We start from the raw sequence: 21,619 nt of genomic DNA on the forward strand, positions 1-21,619 counted from the left end.
AGTCTCCCGCAAAGAAGGTAGGGAGATTCTGGGAGGTTGCATAGATAAGCATCGACGGAAGTTTTCCCCAAAGCTTCCCTGTGTACTGGACCCTGATCTAAATTAAAGGAGGGGTTAGGATGCATTCTTTTAAGCGAATTCAAAAGATTTGGGCTGTGGATTTTTTTTTTTGAGTTTACATGGAAATCGACAAATGTTCTTTCTCAACCCCTTCTTAGAATTGTATGCAATGACCTATTTAGAATGTTCACATTTCTTAACATAAAAAGGCTCCCCCCCCCACCCGCCTCTTGTTCCTACTGGCTAGTGGGAGTTGGGGAACTTGTCTCACCTGATATATTCAGCGTGTTCTCAGGAAACACTGAGGTGCTTGTGGTATTTGTACGCTACACACACATTTCCTGGTATTAGTCTAGCTGCTTTATAAATATTTAGTCTTCGTAACAGTCCAAAAAGTAGGAATTATATCCTAAACATAGAGTCTAAGCTATTTGCTCAGAAAGGGGCACCGTGAGCTTGACAGTCAGCAAGTCTGACTTTGCCCTTAGCTTGTGCACACAGATTCAAACCCAGGCACTCCCGACTAAGACTTTGTTTCGTTAGTTTTTGCCAGTAAAAAGTCTAGCCACTTAAAACTCACTCTCAATCCCTGAGAAACTGGCTGAGAACCTGAGAGTTTCATCCATTTGAACATAGATATCTAGGGAACTTGGAAACCATGCAAAAACCAGCTCTGTCACTGATGATTGCCAGACAAGACATGCTGGGAAATGGGTCACTCAGGGGTCCGTAGTGTGAGTTTCACATTGAGCTGCTTATAGAGCATTGTGGGAGAGTGTAAGAAAGATGAAGAACATATTGCGTGTGTGTGTGTGTGTGTATGAGTGTGCGTAGGGACACACACACACATACACGCTCACCAAGTGAAGGGAGATATGTGTGTGGAGTGCTTGTGGATAAGAATACAGGTGATATGGTCCCTCTCCCAGTCACCCCACTAGCTTATCCTCCTGGAGACAGGTCATATTCGGGTGACAGGTGACTCTTGACAGTGATTGTGAAGGGTGAATCAGGCCTCTGCGGGGTTTTAAAGGACAATGAGTGTCCACTGGCTTCCAGGGAGGCCAGTTTCATTGCTGTTGTTATTGCTTATAGTGATTTAGAAACGTTAGGCGCAGTCTACAAACCAGAGGAGGAAATAACTGTGACCTCACTCCTTACCTGCTGCTATGACTGTTTAGCAATGATCCTTGCTGGTCCTGTTTTTAAAGAGCAGGATTGGACATTGCTGTGACTATCAGACAGCCCCCTCTCTTGATGCGTCACCACCCCAGTCTTGTCCCATGCCATTTCTAAGTCTTCAGAGGGAGCTTGCCCACTGCTGTGGAATGGCCGTGGTTGACGATGAGTGGTCCTCTCTTCCATGGTTTCTTTACTTAAGTGCTAATGGAGTTGAGTTTCCTAGAGGTGCTGGGAAGAATAGAATTGGGGGGGGCAGTGAGCCAGGGTGGGACTATAGGCTGTGGAGTATAAAGTGCTCTGGCCACAGACCTGAAGCAGAATAGGAAAGGGAAGCCCAGACCAAGGGCAAACCATGGGATTTGACATCCAGCCTAGGGAGAAACTGGCAGCTAAGGCCCCTCTCAAAGCTTGCAGACACAAAAAAATAAGCCACTGGCGTGAAGCTCAAGTGGACAATCCATTTCCTACCCTTGCTGACATTTGACTCCTTGGGGGGCATCAGCAGCCAGCAAAAAAATTGACCTCACATCTTTAGGGATCAAATGTGCCCTTTGGTTCTATTGTTAGCATCCAGATTCTTGCCAAGAGCCCAAGCTCTGGTTCTAGGGGGTGGGACTGATGGGGAAGTAAGGCCTCCATAGAGGCAGCAAGGTGCAAGGCTGAGAATTTCAGTAGCGGAAAGGCTCAGCACCTTAGAGTCAGAAAGCCTGACTTTGCTGTTAGCTCTGCATTCAATGCGCTGTGATTTCAAACAGGTCACCTTCCCTCTCTGAGTCAGTTTTTCTGTGCCTGTGTGTGAACTGACTCCCTTTACTGGATTATCTCACTAGAAGGTTCACAAGAGCAGGTCCAGCAAACTGAGTTCCCAGTTCTGCTCCTCTTCATCTGGGGACCTCAATGTAAGGAGACCCAGGACACATTTCTGAGCCTCGGTAGTCCCAGCTGCCATTTCCCCTTTATAGCACTGGGCCTGAAGACCCAGTGAGAACACAGAACGTATTTAACAGATAGCTTGGGACTAAGATGAGGGTTGTATTGCCACCTCCTCCTTTTGGTTGGTACAGTTGTTGCCTCACTGGGACGTGGATGTCACCTCGGAAGACAGGAGCCAGAGGCTTAGATGAAAAAGCAAAGCAGCAAAGCAAAACCACCTCAGATATGGAAAGCACTGGAACCCCACCTTAAGCCTCTGTGGTTATTACAAAGGAGAACAGAAAGCAGCTGGCACCAGCACATCGCACCAGTGACCTGCAGCCTATGGAGGCTGGGGATGCAGCCATGTAGGGAATCTGGAAAGGTTGAGTGGGTCCTGCAAGGTTTTCCCCTTCCTGCCCCCTTCTGGGTGACAGGAGAGCTGGGGGTGCTGCCTTTCATCTCGGATTCCACCCTGACCATTTCTGGACTCTCTGGAAATGAGAGCCCATTGAGGACAGGAGGACAAGCAGAGGTTTTGACTGCAGTTTTCTGGTCAAATAATGAATTGTTAACTAGGAATGACCCCTGTCCTGTAGAAGTCCCTGTCAGCCGAGACATTTGCAAGCCACACTCCAATTCCTTTTAAAATTCTCACGGCCAGGCATTTTCTTGGGGGAATTGGGAACATCAGTGAAGCAGATGTAGGCTTGGATCCTGACTCAGTATGAGGCTCTGAGAAGTAGGCTTAGTAATCTGATCTCTTTCTTTATGGTTTAAAGGATGGCAAAGATGAAGCTGGAGAGACAGCCCAGGTAGTAGCATGCCTGTTGTGAATGTATGAGGACCAATACAATGTTTGGGTCCCCAGAATCCACTTTTAAAAACTTGGCCTTGGCAGTTTATGTTTGCAACTTCTGGGCTTGGTGAGTCGGTGGGGGACACAAATCCCTGAAGCCCATTCATTAGTCAGCCAGCCCAGCCTAGCCTAATCAATGAGCTTCAGCTTTCATCAAAGACCCTGTCTGAGAAAAATAAGGAAGGGTCATAAAGATACCTAATATCTCTATCCTTCCCCCACACATGCACAGATGAGCATGCATTACCCACACTAACAAGCACACATATCACACATGCAACACAACACACATATACACTCTCCCCATAATTGGGAAAATGGGATAACCATGACCTCCTGCACTATTGGGTATAGAATGAAACAGTCCTAAAGTGTCCCGTATACAGTCTTTCCTTAATAAGTATGTGCTAGAGCGGTCCTATAAGATATCCTAGCTATGACTCCAGTCTAAGAAAGGCCATCAAAAGTGGGGAGGGGGAGCTGGAGATGTAGCTTATTTGGTTGTGCTTGCCCAGCATGCAGAAGTCCTAGGTTTGGCCTCCAGCATTGCATGAACCAGGCATGATGGCTCATGCATCTGTCATTCCAACACTCTGGTAATAATAAGAATTAGAAGTACATGGTCATACTGGGCTACATAGTGAATTCCAGGCCAGCCTAGGTTACATAAGACCCTATCTTTTAAAATAAATCAACCAAACCAAAACAAATAATAAAAACTAAAAGAGGAGGAGAGGGAAGAGGGAGGAAAGGAGTGGGGAGGGGGAAACCTTCTCCCTGTGCTTTTCATGCTTCACTCCGGGGGTGGAGGAGAGGCTAGAGCTACCAACCTGCCTCTGAGCTCAAGGTCAGGGGTCACAGTGACCTGTGAAAACATCTGTCAGTTAAAGTAGACAGCTTGTAAGGAGGGTAATACAATGTGGTTAACTTTCGGATGGAAACAATTGTTTCAAAAACAACTCTCTGGAGTCTGTGAGGCAATAGAGTATTAACCACTGATTTTCAAAGCAAGGTGAAAGTAAAAGGCAGGACCTCAGGGAGTGAGGGAAGCCTCTCCTGGTAGAATTTCATCTCAAAATTGGGGCAGGTCCTTCCTTCTGTATGATGTGGACATGTTAGGATTCTACTCCAGGACTCAGGTCCCTATGCCCAGAGCCACCTTTTGAGATGCCTCAGCCAAACCTACTCTTTGGCAGTCATCCACCCAGAAACTGCTCCGGGATTGCAAGAAGATGCTATGGAAACAGACAATCCTGCCACTGGTCTGTTGGCCCAGGGAACAGCAAACTACAGGAGCCCAGAGGTGGTCTGAGTGGCACCCTCCCTCCTCCACTGTCAACCTAATCTCTGATCTGGTGGGGAGCCAGGGCACCTAGATCAGAGTTCAGAAGAGAAACTGGCTGGGCAGGTCCAGGTGCTTTACTGCCATGGTCTGGGAGGGGGTTGTTGGAGCTCATTTTGGAGTTTCCTGTGTTGACTGCACAGGGGTACCCAACCTTTTGGCTTCTTTGAGCCACACTGGATAAAGAATTGTGTGGGCCAGCCAGTAAGCGCTGGAGCTGTCCATCCTATCACCAAAGGGCCATAGGTGGGATACCCCTGGGCTAGGAGGTCAGGGCATTCAGGAGAATGAGAAGAGCTTATTGGTCAAGATCCCAGGGAAAGAGCTGAAAGGCAGCCTTCCCAGGTAAAGGGCTAGAACAGGAGCTGGCTGCAACAAGGACAAGATTGTCATATGACAGAGGGCAGGGTGTAACCTTCTCCTTTGACGTCCTTTGCCTTCCCAGCCCTCTTGGGAAGGGCTCAGTGGTTTCCAAAAGGCCTTTTCTGGCTCAGCATCCCCCTTCCACTATGAGGATATTGCTGGTGGGCAGCCTGTGGGTGAAGATGGGAGAAAAATGGAGGCCCAGGCAGCATCGGAGACAGGAAGGTCTTGACCGATGAGAAAGGATTGAGAAGAATACAAGTAGAACATGGTCCTTCTGGGACCAGACTCTCCTGTGTTGAGGGACTAGCCTTGTCCACAGCCTGCTCAGAGTGGACAGTTTGGTTATGATAGAAGAGACAGTCTTCAAGACAGTCTGGTGGCGAGAGACTTCACAGGCTAAAGTGAAGGAGAACATGAGATCTGAGCAGGCTTGGCAAGTAGGGTGACCTGCATGTCTGCCTTGGTCATTGTGGCCTTCTGTCTTTCTCTAGTGCCCAAGATGGTATGTGTCCCTGCTTCTGAGTGCTCAGTAACACTCACAGGATCCCGCCCTGACCTGTGTCCCCTGATGTGCTGGAGGGGTGTAGCCCACATGCAGACAAAGGAATCTGCATCTAGGGAGACATTACTAAGGAAGAGCAGGGTTCAAGCTGGGGACATAAGAAAACAAAAGTCTTCTTAGAAGTTGGGATGCCACAGAGCAGGCCTGGGGTACTTCTTTTCCCCAAGATGGAATTGGAGGTGTTCTGATCCTCCTGGTGAGGAGGCAGAACAGTGGCATTTCTGCCTCCTTTAAATGGTTTTGTTCTGAGTGATGTCACAACCTCCAACACTCTGTGGGTGACAGTGGGACAGCTTTGGGTCCTTTCTCTGCACAGGCCAGGAGTGGCAGGGCTCATGTGTACCCTGAGAAGCAGAGTCCCAAGGAAGGGGCGTATCCCTAGTACTAAACTGTAGGAGTCCTGGGGTTAGAGCCACTTCTGTCACTCCCTGGCTGGGTGGCCCTTTGGGGAGTCACAGCATTTCTCTGGGTTTTGGACCCACTTTACCTGGACAATGATGGGGATTAACGCAGGAAATGCTTGTGTAGTGAACAGTCTATACCCACTAAAGTTCAAAGGGGGGACCTGCTGCTTTTATGTGTGTCAGCCATCTTCCCTGTCCCTCCCCTCGTGCTGAGCTCGGCAGCCACTCAAACTGTCTCCTCCATGAGGCTTCTGTAAGGAGCTCTGTCCTCCAGCCAGCCAGTCAGCCGGGAGAAAGACCACGGGGATTTTCCAGTCCTCTGCAGACTAGCATGTGGTCCTGGCTGCATCCCGTGATTCACCTTGCCAGTCTGACAACATTCGAACCAGTCTAGACCCAGTTCAAGGAGACGAGTTTATCGACAACTTGCTTGGGTGTCACAGCAAGGACAAATTCCCATCCAAGTTTCTAAATAGTCTCTCACAATTTTTGGACTTATCACGCTGTGCACTGGTATTGAACTATTTGCCTTTGACAAACCTGCCCAAACAGGTCCTGAGCACTCTGAGTGGCACTGCTCTGGGGTGCACCTGGGGGCTACAATTCCTACCCTCAGTACCAGGATCACTGCTCACATCCCTTAGGGACACACCCTTCGTACCTGACCAGCTCTGCTGCGGAAACCAGTTAGAGAGCACCTCTGGTACCCGAGGCTGTGGTGTGGAGCCTGGAAGGAAGCCTGGAAGGAGAGGACTGGTGTCAAACTCCATGCTGGCTTCTTCTCCATCCTTAATCCACAGTAGTAGAAACCCTAACTAAGACACTCATCAGCCTGTCCCTTGTCACTGAGGTAAGAGAAAGTCTAAGTATAATCAGTGGGTCCTAGTGCCCCAGAGAGACCAAAGAAGTTTTTCCTTGCATAGTGGGCTCATCTAAAGCTACCAGGGCCAGCCCTTACTGTCTGTCTTTTGGCTGTGGCTCAGTCTAGATAAATAAAAAAAAACAATTCCCACATCTAGGACCCTGTTGTGCCAGGGAGCTAGTTCTGTTCGGGTTGCCCCTGAGATTCAGCCATGCCAACAGCTGATCCTTCTCATTTTCGTTGCCTCCTGCCACATCCCACAGGAGGAACTAGGAGGAGCTAGCTGGGTGTGTCCAGCTGGCCAGGTAGGACCCTTGACACCAGTCCCCTGATCTCAGCTTGAGGACAGAAATAGGATGATTGGTCCATGGTTGCAAAGGGCCATGGACAGAGAGCTCCCGGAGCTTTTCCCTGGATGTAGACAGCTCTTTCCCAAGGACATCCATTATCTCCCTTTCTCCTCCTAATGAGCACATAGGTGAGCACCCTCAGAATAGGACCAGCCAAGGCCACTGTCACTGGCATTTGGTGACAGCAGTTTTGTGTGTGACGATGTGTGCATATGTGTGTACATATGCACTTGGAGGGCCAGAAGACAGCTTTAGGTGTTAACTTTGGGAACACCCTCCATCTCCTTTGAGACGGTGTCTGGAACTCACCAATTAGGCTAAACTGACTGGCTGCTCATCCTTGGGGATCTGCATGTCCACCTCCCCAACACTGAGATTGAACATGCATACATGGGTTCAGGAGACCAGACTCAGGACATGATTCTGCAGGATAAGCACTTTGCCAGTCTATTGGGACAGTAGCTCTTGCTGTGGGGACTGCCTCGGACACTGGGAAACCCAAGCACCCATGGCCTCTACCCACCAAGTGCACTCTTCCCCCCTGTTGACCCTTCTGGGTTTGCCTAACTCACATTTCCAGGTTGACAAACATGGGACAAGGCCATTGCTTGTCCCATGATTTATTCCTCTCTTCTGCTCAGTGGGCCTTGGCCCAGCAATAGCTTATGCTCCCTAGTGGCCTTGGTGGGAAGCTACTTGACCAAAACATCCAGTTACAAAAGCTCTCAGCTCTCTATAATGGAGCCACTTGCCAACTGCTGGACAATCTCCTTCTTCCTTCTCAGCCTCCTCAGGTCACTTCTGAAAAACTTCCCCTCCAAGGGCACGCTTCTACCACTGTGCGGAGACCCCCACTTCATGCCCACCTCCGGGCAGCGATCAAGAGCCCCCAGGCATGTCACCTGCAGGGTCGATGCCTTCACAGTTGTTCGCACACCTGAGAGCTGGCTTCTGCCTCCTCAGAGACATTTCTCAGCATTCAGGGATCACACACAGCACACAGCTCCTGGTCCCCCAACATGGGAGCAGGATTAGAGCCCCGTCCAGGCTCCCTGAACCTTCGAGTTCTAAGTTTTGCTAACTCATGCCTCCCGCCCTGGTCCCATAAGAGAATCCACTTCCCCATTCTCCCTGCAGCACACTGCAGCTCTAGTTATGACCTGGAGATGTAGAGGCAAAAGAAACTGTACCTACTTGGATGCATCAGGCTTATAGAAGGGGTTGGGAAACAGACTGTCCTGCCAGGAAAGGAAAGCAGCTTCTATCCCAGTACCCCCAGTTGCTAGGGTAACAGCCATGAGCAAGAGTCCCCGTTCACACCAGTTTGTTATCTGTACAATGGAGCAGTGGTAAGGGCTCCAACTTGGGATTACATGGATGTCTTAGTCAGTGTTCGATTGCTGTGAAGAGATACCATGAGCAAGGCAGCCCTTTTAAAGTAAAGCATTTAATTGGGGCTCAATCACAGAGGTTTAGCTCATTGCCATCGTGGTGGAACAGGGCAGCACGCAGGCAGACACGGTCGGTGCTGGAGAGGTAGCTGAGAGTTCTCCATCCAGACCCACAGGCAGCAGGCTGACAGAGACACCGACCTGGCTTGATCATTTGAAACCCAAAGCCTACCCCTCAGGGACACACTTCCTCCAGCAAGGCCACACCTACTCCAACAAGGCCATCCCTCTTAATCCCTGTCATGCCACCACTCCCTAACGACCATGCATTCAAGTCTATGAGCCTATGGGGACCATTGCTATTCAACCCACCATGACGAGGAACTTCCGAGTCTATTAATGGGCAAGTCTTGAGTGAAAGCAGGAGAGAGGAAGGCAGGGAGGGAGGCCAGAGGCCCACGCTGGACAAACTTGTCACTAAAAGTATCAGAGAGCAAGTAGAAAGAAAGTCATACTGCCCTGGCTAGTTCACTGTTTACTGCCAGCTTGGCATGAGTTAGAGTTATCTGGAAGGGGGAATCTTAATTGAGAAAACACCTCTGTAGGATTGGTCTATAGGCAATGTCTTGATATTGTCTTTATAGACAGATGTGAAAGGGCCCAGCTACACTGAGTGGTGCCCAACTACTCCGGGCAGCTGTGAGTTGTATAAGAAAGCAGACTGAGCAAGCCATGAAGGGTAAGCCAGTGAGCATTGTTCCTCCATGGACTCTGCTTCAGTTCCTGGCCCGACTTCCCTGAATGATGCACAAACTAGAAGATGAAATAAGCCCCAAACTTTCTTCCCCGGGTTGCTTTTGGTCATGGTGTAGAAACACATTAGAAATCCCAACTAAGACACTTACTTAGGGCAATGAATGGAGTGATCGCCAGATGCGGGATGGGTGTGTTAGCGACTTTTCTTCTCCAGGTGACCAGATAAGTGACAAAAACAACTGGAGGAGGAAGGGTTTGTTTTGGTTCACAGCTCAGAGGGACACAGTCATCACAAGAGGAAGCCCAGTGGCAAAAGCCGCTCAGCCCATGGTTGTCTTTGTTAGGGCTTCTGTTGCTGTGAAGAGACGCCATGACCATGGCAACTCTTATAAAGGAAAACACTCAATTGGGGCGGCTCACTTACAGTTTCAGAGGCTCAGCCCATTATCACCATGGTGGGGAGCATGGTGGTGTGAGGCAGACATGGTGCTGGCTACATCTTGATCAGAAGGCAACAGGAAAATGGATTCAGATACTGAGTGAAGCTTAAGCATGGAAACCTCAAAAGCCCACCCCCACAGTGACACACTCCCTCCAACAAGGCCATGCCTACTCCAGCAAGGACACACCTCCCAATAGCACCACTCCCTATGAGCTTATGGGGGCCAATTACATCCAAACAACCACAATAGCCCTAGCCAAAAAGCAGGGAAAGGGCCTGCCCACAGCTGGCCCACGCACTGTCTCCCTCTCCCCCTTTTATTCACTGGCAGACTTCAGGCCATGGGGTGATGCCACCCATATTCAGAGTGGGGTTTCCCTCCTCATAGATTGAGATTTAGCATCTCTGGAAACTCCGCCACAGAGACACCCAAAGGTGGGCCTCATGGTGTTTCTTTTGGGGGGTGTGGGGTTTGGATCTTTGAAATGGAGTCTCTGTGCAATAGCCCTGACCATCCAGGAACTAGCTCTGTAGACCAGGCTTCATTATGTGTCTTAATCCAATCAGGCCTACAGTAGAAATTAACCATCATGATGAGGATGGAGATAGGTTCCACTTGATGTCCCCCCTTCCCAAGCCCAGCTAGTCCACATTGAGTGTAACACACACCCTATTTTTGTAGGTGGCCACAGCTCCTGGGAACAGGCAGGAGACCAGGCAGGGACAATCCTGGTAAAGGAGACTGAGTCAGTAAAAAAGCACCCTGCAGAGAGAAAGCCCATTGCTGTAGAGCTGACCAGGCTGTTGGCCCTTTGTTATCCTGGGTGCACCGAATCACCAAACCTTTCAAAGAACTTCTGGGTGTAGATGTTTTGTCCCAGACTAGTTCCATTTACAGATGGGAGAACAAGGCCAGGAGAGGTCCAGTGGTTTTTCCAAGGTTGTTGTAGGATATTCCAAGGCAGTAAGATATTCCACTGTGGAGCTCTTTGACCCCAGAGTTAGAGATCTGGGTTTGGGTTTTCCTGGGAGTCATGGAGCCCAAGCATATTCATACCTGGCAAGGAATCTGGGGAACAAATGTCCTTCTCATTTCCCATTTGTGGAAACTGAAGGCTGGGAGAGGAACTTGCCCACTGTCCCAGAACAAGTCTGTCAGAGACACACTTCCCTGTGTCAAAGTGCACCTTTCTTTCTTGAGCTCAGCAATCTGGCGTCCAAGTCAGGGATACCATGCAGGAAGGCAGAGCAAGAGGAGGGAGGGCAATCACCAGGTGGAGAAAGGGAAAGGAGAAGGAAGCAGGTGTCCACTTGTCTTGGTGGAGCTGGGCACAGTGGCACTTGTCTGTAATCCCAGCATGAGGAGGCTGAGGCAGGGGGATTGCCATGAGTTCAAGGCAAGTCTAGGGTACATAGTGAGTTCCTAGGCTAGAGTGAGATCTTGTCCCACAAAACAAAATGAAGAAATAGAAGAGAAGGAAAATAGGGAGGGAGAGAGGGAGGGAAGGAGGGCAAGTGCTGAAAGTCGTAGAAATTATCACAGGATCCTTTGGACCAAGGGATCAGAAAAGAAAAATCAATCTGTTTTGTTCGTTCGTTCATTCATTCATTCACTCATTCATTCCACATGGTTTGCAATTCATTGAGGATGTGATGGTTTGAAAGAAAATGGCCCCCAAAGGAAGTGGCACTATTAGAAGGAATGGCCTTGTTGGAGTAGGTGTGGCCTTGTTGGAGGAAGTGTGTCACTGTGAGGGTTGGCCTGGAGGTCTCTTTTCTCAAGCTTCACTCAGTTGACTTCCTGTTACCTGCAAGATGTAGAACTCAGCTCCAGCACCATGTCTGCCGGCATGCTCCCGTGCTCCCATGGTGATAATGGACTGAACCTCTGAACTGTGAGTGAGCCACTCAATTAAATGTTTTCTTTTTAAGAGTTGCCATGGTCATGGTGTCTCTTCACAGCAATAGCAAACCCTAACTAAGATAGAGGATATCAAAGTAGCCACAGACCCCCACCCCAGAGGCTTACAACCCAAGTAGGATGTACTCCTGTGTCCTCAAAGGCCATGTGTGAACTCCACTGCCCAGTGAGAGAAGATGGGGAGGGGCAGTCCAGCCCTGCCTGAGGACTCAATAAGGGGAGGCAGAAAAGTGTAGGAGCAGGAGCAAGGACAAGGGAACACATCTGGGAGCTCGGGACCCAGAGACAGTCTGGAGGTGGGGAACACCCAGGCATGCACCCCACCCCTTGAGTGTAGGCAGATTTTCCCTTCCATTTTTTCTTCTTTGTACAACAGCAATTTAAGCTAATTAAATGCAACAATGCATTATTTCTTGTCTACCTGGAATAATCTTTCACTGCTCGCCCACTTTGGGGGGGGGGAAGCAGACTCTTTGCCTTGAGATGGGGCAGGTTGTGGCTGTCAACAGAAAGAAATTGTTGGGAGGGACCTGGCCTGGGGCAGGGTAAAGGGAGAGAGGGCTGCATGGGGCACATCAGGAAGCCTGAGAAAGGTCATTGACACTGCTGTCCTCTATCCTTAGCCTGCTGTTGCCCTAGGTCATCCTTTGAGCGCCTCTGTGGATCAGAAGCAAAGGTGTCCCCTTCAGGTCTCAGCTGGGCCGTACATAGATTGCAGTCAACCCCTGTTGACCCCTCTGCTAGACACTTGGGAGCCTGTGGAGTTCAGGGGGTTGCCTGTGGGGTCCTTCGCTATCCACAGAACCCCTTGTCCAGGTTCAGTCAGCCCATAACTGCACACGTATCTGTGGCAGCAGAGGTGGGGTTTGAAGAGTTGATTGCACATGTCTTGTTTCTGCAAACCAGATCCTCTCACTTCAGTGCAATGGGGCAGTAGGCTTGGGTAAGGAAACTGTGGTTTATGAGCCTGGTGCTCTTCACCTTGGCCTTGTTTTGGTCAGGCTTTTCTAGCGTATAGATCAAAGCAGTCAGAATATTCAAAGGACGCCTGGAAAGATGGCTCAGTGGTTAAAGTATTTGCTGCGTAAATGTCAGGCCCTGAGTTCAGATCTCCAGCAAAAAAGCCTGGGGTGGTCTTGTGCCCTTGTAATCTCAACATTGGGAGGTGGGGAACAACAGATCCTCGGGGCTCACTGGCCAGCTAGCCTAGCTAAGCAGTGAGCTCCAGATTCAGTAGGAGACCCTGTCTCAAGAAATAATGTGGATATGATAGAGGAAGATGCTAATGCTGACCTCTGACCTCCACATGAGCGTACACAGACACATGCACCCTGCACACACCCTCCTGTGTCACACACGCGCACACACACACACACACACACACACACAGTGCGGGGAGGAGTATTGTCAAAAACAAGCAATGGGCAGAGCTGTGATCTTGACCTCCCTGGGCAGTCAGGGTCCTTTCCAGTCCATAAACCACTGTCAAGGACCTGGGGAACTGCCTCGTGTATCAGGAGGCTCTGGTCTTCAATTTCCCTTCAGGCTTCAGTTTCCACACCTGCAATGATGGCACTGATAAGATCCAGTTGTCTGCTGCCCAGAACTCCATGTTGGCTCTCCTGGCCTCCTAGATCCATCCCAGTTTAGTGTCTGAGTGCCCCCATTCTGGCATCTTGGGTCTGCCTGGGCCAAGAATGCTTTTCCTCCTGATTGTACCCACCCTCAACAGGCTCACCTCCCCTCAGAAGCCACTCATGGTCATGCAATGCAGCTCTCTTCCCCCCCCGTACTCTGTTATACTTTCTTTACTTTTGGGGTGTGTGTGTGTGTGTGTGTGTGTGTGTGTGTGTGTGTGTGTGTGATGTTGTCCTGGTCCTCTCTGAATTCCTTGACTTTTCTACAAATCAAGTTCTTAGCTTTGGGCTGCATGAATGTAGACTCTGAGCCAAGCAAGGGCTTGCAAAACAAATGAATGACAAAATGCCCTTCTCTTAGGCTGTAACCCCCTTTCCAGGGGCATGTTTACAGAGAGAGCAGAATGTGACTGAGGCAGACAGGGCATGGGACAGGTGGCAGCAGGAACACCCTCGTGGTGTCATACCAAGAGCTAAGGAGGACTCTGGGGCCCAGAGGGACAAGTGGTGAGAATAACTGCTGGCCTCATATTTGAGAAGCACCCTTTTCCTTGTTCCCAGGAGGTCTGCCTCCCAACTTTGTTGTCTCTGCTTCACAGAAAAGGAAGTTGAGTGTCAAGGGCCAGGTGACTCACTCAGTCACCCAGTCAGAACTGCACTCTGAGCTCAACATAAGGACAAAGAAATGGCTGGGAACACATGAACAGGGCCCGGTGCCTGGCTCAGGGCTCATCTCCGAGGATGAGCTTGGAAAGGAAGGCAGGTCCCTCTCCTGGTTCTTCAGGAACTTTGAAGAGTTCTCCCTCCCTCTTGCAACTCCTCAGGTTCCTCCCTAAAAGGTTAATCGTGGAATTGTCCCATCAAAGAAAATTGTACTTTGTGCCTCAAAGACCAAATGGAGCCTCACTAAAGTGGTTATTTACGGTCTCTAATGAGCATTTCCTGGGTGTGATTAACCTTTATGCCAAAGTCACACTGGGACCTCAGATGGCAGCTCAGATTGTGCTGGCCTGGGTGGGGGCGGGTGCTGGGGCTGGAGCATAAGCAGGCAGCTGCCAGGCTCAGCGCTCCCGCAGGCCCTCCAGAGACTTCTGTGTCACTCCTCTTGCTTCTCTGTGACTCTCTTCCCTCTCCCACTGTAGGTGCCCTGTGCTCCAGGGCCTGATGGCCCTTCGTGCAGTTACTTGAAGGCAGACGCCCTCTTTGAGCAGCAGGATGCCGTTGACTTTCTCAGACTTGAACCTCCAAAGTTTGTAAAGATTAGCAGTGAGACAGAGGCTTCCTTTGGGGTCAGGCAGGCTGGGGTACAGAACCACAGCACTGGTCAGTGAGTGAACCTAGCATACTGCCAGCTTCACCTTGCTGACTGTTCTAGTTCCTCTATTAGCTAGAAAACAGCAAGTGGCATGAGATACCTTGTTGTGGAATATTTAACTATGTAAAAATGTGTTACATTTGTTTATGCTGGGGAATATTACTTTAACTCTGTAAAGGTGCGTTACATTTGCTTATGCTGCATTTGTTTAAAGATGTAAGGATGTGTTACATTTGTTTATGCTGCATTTGCTTATCTACTTAAATATGTGGTGCTGTTTCCACCTTGTCTGCCTAAGGCACCTGATTGGTCTAATAAAAAACTGAACAGCCAATAGCTATGCAGGAGAAGGATAGGCGGGGCTGACAGGCAGAGACAATAAGTAGGAGGAGAAATGTAGGCTCAAGAGAAAGAAGAGAGGAGAAAATGAGGGAGAAAAAGAGAGGAGACACGTGGGTCCAGCCACCAGTCAACTAGATGGAGTAGGACATACAGAAAGTAAAAGATAAAAAGCTCAGCGGCAAAACATAGATGAAGAGAAACAGGTTAATTTAAGTTACAGAAGAAAAAAGAACCAACCAGAAATGAGCATAAGCTAAGGCCGAGCATGGTTTGGGAACTGTTTGGTAGCCTGGTATGATATTGAAAAAAAATTTTTTCAAAACTAGTTCTGGAGACCTAGGAGATGGCTCAGTAGGTACGGGAGTTTGTTACACAGGCATAAGGACCTGAGTTCAAATCCCAAATAACTCCATAAAATGCTGCTCATCACTGCACATGCTTGTAACCCCAGCATCAGGAAATAGATCCTGGGAACTCATTGGGCAGTCAGCCTGACTAAATGAGTGAGCTTCTCAACCACTGAAAGACCCTGTCTCAAGAAAATAAGGCAGAGAGAAATAGAGGATGACATCTGATATCTTCCTCTGAACTCACATGCGTGTGCTGCACATTCATGGACATGCAACACACACACACACACACACACACACAGAGAGAGAGAGAGAGAGGTTTAAAGATAGTTCGAAAGAGACAGCCAGTGTCTACAGTGTCTAGTGCTAAGGTTGAAAGAGGGAGCAAAAGGAAGTGGCGGTTCTCAGGCTAAACGTACTTTGGCCAATCTGATTTTGTAGAGGTCTGGACCTTTCTGAGAAGTAGAGGAAGTGATGAACCATCCTGAGAAAAGTAGGTTTGTAAAATTTACAGCTAGCCAGGTGACGTCGGTGGCACACACCTTTAATCCCAGCACTTGGGAGGCAGAAGCAGGCAGATCCCTGAGTTGGAGGCCAGCCTGGTCTACAGAGTGAGTTCCAGGACAGCCAGGCCTACACAGAGACACCCTGTCTCAAAGAAAAAAGAAAAAGAATTCCCACTTTTAGCTGGGCTTGGTGGCTCACACCTTTAATCCTTGTGCTTGGAAAACTGAAGCAGGAGGATTTTGAAATTGGGGCTAGCCTGGACTACACAGAGAGCCTGTCTTCAAACAAACAAGCAAATCTCCATGAAGAGGAAGACCAGGTAAGCCTGGGAAATCTGAGAGCCTTCGCTGTCAGCAGAGAAGTACCCTGCTGATACTTCAAGAAAATGGAGGAGGCCATGGAAGAGACTCGTACACAGGCTGCAAGAGGGCATTTGCAGGAAAACGCTGGGTCTTTTGTGGAAGCATGATTCTGAAACTCGATGGAAGCTTTTATAAACCTCTGTACAGCAGGAGGGGGTACAGGCAAAGACTCCACCAAGGAGCTGACCTTTTGGGAGAGGAAAGACCAGCTTAGGAATTTTAAGAGGCCTTTGCTTTTGCATAACGAAGCCCAAGACCTCTGTGGGTGGAAACCAAGCTGTGACCTAGCAAGACAGACTAGCAATGGTGTTCAAGGTCAGCTGAGCCCTTTGCCCTGTGGCATTTTATTCTTCTTTTTTTTCCCAACAAATCTGGGTTTCTGCTCTAATGAACCCCAGGACATCAAGATGTGCGAATAAGCTTCCGGCCCTTGCACTCCTCATTTAATTATAGCTGGGTCCAGCGTGTGCGATAATGAGCTGGCTTACGACGCCCTGGACCAACCCAGGCCTCTGTTGGGAGCATCCCTGACATGTGCAGGATACGGAGGAGTACCAGGGGCACACTGAAAGTGTATACTGAGTCACTTTGCTTTGGATGGCTAAGGAGGGGTTCTGACCCTAAGGACGGCTGAGTCACCAGGTGCTGGCCAGGGTTAGAAAAGATGCAGACTGTGTGGGCACACGTGTATGAGGAGGGACTGTACAGTGAGAGGTGACATAGGGTTAAGTGTCTTCAAGGGGGAACTGAAAGACAGAAGCGTGTTTTCAAGTATTAGATGAGTAAGGGTAGGTGTCGGTGGTGGGCTGATATTTTTCAGCAGGGTTTGCTATTTAATTTGCCTGTGGCTGAAATGAAGCTGATTGATTGATTGATATTGATTTGTGTGTGGGTTAGGAGGTGAAGGGCAGCAGGATTTTCTAGAAGGGACCTCTAGCCCCAGCAGCCATCACCCATCTCTGGGGACAGGACAGGATCCCTACTGACTCTTAAGTGAACTGTGTAGATTTGTCAGAAGGACACTGTTCTCTGCTTAGCTGTCAAGAGCCACCAGCTAGCCTGTGGCTTCCTCTTCTCTCCACATCTGCCTTTGCATTGGAAAATGGGGCCAATGATATTTCTTCACCCTCTGGAGACTGGGAAGCTTAATTACTGATTAATAAAGTGTGGGAAATTGCTCGGGACCAGAGCAACTAAAGAGTTTATTCTAATCATTGCCAAGGCCCACGAGTGAGTTCCCTGTCCCCAGGGCTGATGGCAGAGAAGCACCTGCACAGGATGAGGGAACTGGAGACTGTTGAGTCTGATGCTTGTGTCTGTTAGAGCCCCGGGATGAGATGGAGGGAGGGTGCTTGAGGTGGGGGAATGGATGAAGGCCCAAAAAGGACTTGGGCAGACATCAAGGGTACAGTGTGGCTCTGTAAGTCACCAGCATTAGGGATGGTTCTTATGGGAGTGGGTCCAGGCTCCACAAATGCATGGTGGGAAAGAAGGCATCGGAGACTGCCCTTGTCATCAATATTTGACAGAAGGGGGAGTGGTGAATACTGGTGAGGCTGGGGGAACTGGCCCCTGGAGGGAGCAGACAGATAGACAGATGGAGATACACACACACACACACACACACACACACACACACACACACACACACACACACAGAGCCCAGACACAGTCAAATTAAAACTAGGGTTCCATTTGCTTCTCAAGCTGGATATGGTGGTTCTTGTTGATAATCCTCTTGATCCTAGGACCCCCAAAGAGGGAACAGGAGAACAGAGTGGAGTGACTGTGTGGAGAACATGCCCAGGGTTGCCATCCTACCTGGGGATTCTTCTCACTGTGGTTAGGGCCCCAGTGGAGGAAAAACAGCATGTTGTAGTTCCCCTCTCCCACCCCACATGCTTCTGGACCCCCTTGCAGAAGGAATCCCAACAGACGCAGCTCCAACTGGTCTCCACCTCACTAGTTGGATCAGATAACAACCACTGAGTTCAAATCAGTCTGTAAGTCCTCATTGAGCACCCATTTTATACTCAAAACATCATTCATTAACCTCATTGCCAAATGTGAGTACATTACAAGCACAGACCCAGGGGAGGGCTGCACTTGCTTTAGAGCAAGGACACTGAGGCCTAGAGAGGTCACACGGTCCACCCATCCAGACTCTAACCTGTAGAGAAGGTAGTAACCCAATAAAGGGATCATCGTTATTGGGGGGCTCCATTCAAGAAGAGATTGTCTTCCGGTCATAGGACTCATGGTTGAAATCCTGGAGTCAGAGTAACACTGGGATCTCAGTGGGGTTAAAGGACAAAGACCTTCCCTGGAATAGGGACCCATCTTCCCAGACACAATCATTTCTTCAGCGCCTTGGTTTCCTCACCTTCGTTAACTACACCCATGCTGTCCCCAGGGTGAATTAAGCCATCGTAGATATCACAGCTCATCAGAAGAGCTTAAGGCAGGAAGCACAATTTGCAACGACTGTTGTAAGCCAGGTGGGCAGGAGGGCTCAGGAGGAGCTCACTGAACCACAGGCCAGAAATGCCACAGAGGAAGGGAAAGGTGGAAGATTGTGTGCAAATGTGTGTGCATGCATTTGTAGGGACCTCGTTAGACATGTTTGGGGTCCATGCCTCCATTCCAGGCCCCATATGAACCAGACAATATCAAACATTCTGGATGAGACCAGGAGACTGTGCAAGAGGAGGAAGGGGCAAAATTATCAACTCAGACTGCTGAGTACCCCCTAACAGTGTCCTGTACCCCCTTATGCCCACAGGCCCTTCTCCTCCTGGGGCTGAACCCCGTCTCCACCACCCTACAAGATCAGCGCTGTGAGAGCCTGTCCCTGGCCAGCAATGTCTCTGGTGAGTCATCCCTGTCCCTTACCTCCCAGGTTGCCAGGTTCCCATGGGATCTCCTCCCCTGGAACTCTGAGCAGTGGCCTGTATGGAAAAAAATCTCTGGAACTGGAGTCAGTGAAGGCAAAGAGGCCTGTGGTTAGCCAGCAGCCTCAACTTTTGGTACGGGAGAGATACACTTAGCAAATACACCTCATGGTCACCATCCCAGAGGCAACAGGGGAAAGCCCCCCAGGCCTCAATGCTGGGGCTATTGGCAAAAGGTCAAACATTGTTGCTGTTGTTAAACATGCTGGAGTGTGAGGCTGTATGCTACTAGCATCATGGATTTGAGGTACTGTCACCCATCTGACACCTAAGGCAACTGAGGCACAGAGAAACATTAAGTACTAGAGCCTGGGTTGCAAAGGCAATCTGGCTCCCTGGTGATGCTCAATACCTCCCCAACAGAAAATTCTAGATGCATGCAAATTCACCAAGGCCTATGGCTTATCCATTGACAAGGGCTTCTACATAGTTATTTTATCCCTTATGAACTAAAAACCTGATCTCCATCCATATGGGAAAACTGAGGCATGAAAGAGTTTCATAAATTTCCCAGGGTCTGATCCCAAATCTAGGTCTGCTGGATCCCAAGGCTAAGTCTCCTCTCACTCTGGACATGGCCCTGGGGATGGCAGCTGCCAGGCAGGATGTGGTGGAGATGCATTTTTTGCCCTCTCAAATTAGCCAGCAGACACCTCCCGTGCAGCAGATCCTGTACACATCACCAGAGGACCTGGGAGGGAGGGTCTCCCAGTTTCACCCAGGTCCCCAGTGCTGAGAGTCAGAGGGTGGAGAGCAGCCAGTGGAGAAATGGACTCAAGAATGTAAAGGAGGCAAGAGGAATTCATTTCTAAAGCTGAGTCTGATGAGAGAGGAGGCTTCTGTAGCTGACAGCAGTGGCCACGTGGCTTGCTGTCCCCTCACAGAGGTGGGGGAAGAGAATACTGTTCTGTACTGACTCCAAGCTGGGTTCACTCACACCCCAACTGTGGGGCTAAGGACTGGTACTCACAGGAAGATCATGCCCTGGACTTCTTTGGCCCTTGCTTTGCCCAAATGGAGGGAGGGAAATCCTGAGGTTAAATGCACTGAGTTTTGCAGGTCTGTTTCACAAACTGTAGCATGCAGACAGCTACTGAGTATAACCATGGGTGGCTTTTTAAAAGTACGAATTGTATACCTAGGAGGAAGAGAAAGTATGCCCTACGATTGTTTGCTTACTACAATAGAGGGTGTCAGGAAGGCTAGGATGGGGTAGAGCAAATCCAAGAAGCCTTCCTGAAGGAGGGTTTTTAAATGAGCCTAGAGATAGGACAGTCAGTGATTGAACACCAGTGGGTAAGTTGGCAGAAGGACTCACCAGGGTAAAGAAGGCGCTGGCTGTCCCAGCATTGGACTACCCACTGGCTGAGTTGAGTGCATTGCTCTCAGCCTGTGGGCAGTGGCAGCCAAGGACAGGGAGGGAGGATGCCTGGAGGAAAGGTCCCCATCCCTCCTCCCCACCCCAGGTCAGGCCAGGCTCCATTAACTTGCTTGTGTTCAAGAGAAGCGACACCCTGGAGCCACACAGGTGTCACCTGTCCTTGGAGGCAGCAGGCTGTGAGGAACGGTGTTCATTCCTGTGTGATTTGTACTGGATGCCCCACCCCCATCCCAGCCTGCCTGGCTTCATAGGATGCAATCCATCACCTTCCACAGTGGCCTCCGCTACGGCCATTTGTCATCTGATGGACATTGGCAGAGACAGATGGTGAGGGTGGGGTGGAGGGCCCGGGACAGATGGATGGGCATCTGGCCGGAGTGACTGGCACTGTGCTAGAACCTTTGGGGGCCTCGCACATGCCTCATGCCAGAAGTAAGGAGGGGTTAGGTTCCCATGGCCAAGGCCCCCATCATGTGACAGATTACAGACTTGGCGACTTATAAAACCATGGCATGAGTATGACTGTGCCAGAAAGTAATAGAATTACTGACTAATAACACCCCAGACAAGTGGAGTCAGAGCTCAGGAGGACCTGGGGTCACCAGTTCCCATCGCTGTTCTTAAAGCGGTAACGATGAACAACCAACAGTAATAGTAATAGCTGATACGTGTGGATGTCCACTTTGTGTTGGGCACAATTCTAAGTGCTCAGCCTCATCCAGTCATCACAATAGATTCACCAAGGATTTTTCTTCCTGCTTTAGAGAAAAGGAACCTTAGACTCAGCGAGGTTGAGGAACTTGACTGAGCACACACAGTTACCAAGCACTGGCCAACTGGGTCTGATTTCAGATTTAATACATTATGTGGTCTCTTAAGAGATCTATCATACCTAGGGCCCAATGTTACTTGGAGACACAGTGTCACTTGGAGGTACAGTGTCACCTCTGCAGTTTTCCCTGCACATACTGAGCATGTATATGGCCCTATGGTTTTTTTTAAAGCCCCTACTATGTTCCTGTACTTTTACAAGATATTGAGTGCAAACATTAAGAGTGATCAGAGCCACAAGACAGGACACCTCACAGGCTCCTGCCTCTCCTGGTATGGCCCACACGCCACAGAGACACCATTCTTTGCCCTGCTAAAGAGGCAGCTTAACCCGAGGTGCCAAGACCGTCTGCCTGCCCCTGTGCCTCTCTCTGTGCCGTGTCACCCAAACAGAACAATTGCACCTTCAGCCCAGAGCACTCGCCTTCTGGCTTGAGGTTGCCACAGGGCACCTGCCTGCTCCCCAGCCTCAAGCCAGATGGGTAGATCTTCCTACCTGAAAGGGGGCTGCCAGGTGCTCACACCCTCTGAGGT

The 21,619-nt window shown here is 49.7% G+C and overlaps 1 protein-coding gene across 2 annotated transcripts in view; it reads left to right on the top strand.

The window, feature by feature from the left end:
• Crhr1 (corticotropin releasing hormone receptor 1) overlaps window positions 1-21,619 on the top strand; it is a 45,260-nt gene that overhangs the window by 1,494 nt on the left and 22,147 nt on the right. For both annotated transcript variants that reach the window (XM_013113129.3, NM_001281551.1), the window contains 1 exon segment: window positions 18,705-18,792. In XM_013113129.3, coding sequence (XP_012968583.1) covers window positions 18,705-18,792 — 88 coding nt within the window.

The sequence above is a fragment of the Mesocricetus auratus genome, unplaced genomic scaffold (assembly GCF_017639785.1).
Source record: "Mesocricetus auratus isolate SY011 unplaced genomic scaffold, BCM_Maur_2.0 Super-Scaffold_100007, whole genome shotgun sequence".
In the NCBI taxonomy this organism is placed as follows: Eukaryota; Metazoa; Chordata; class Mammalia; order Rodentia; family Cricetidae; genus Mesocricetus; species Mesocricetus auratus.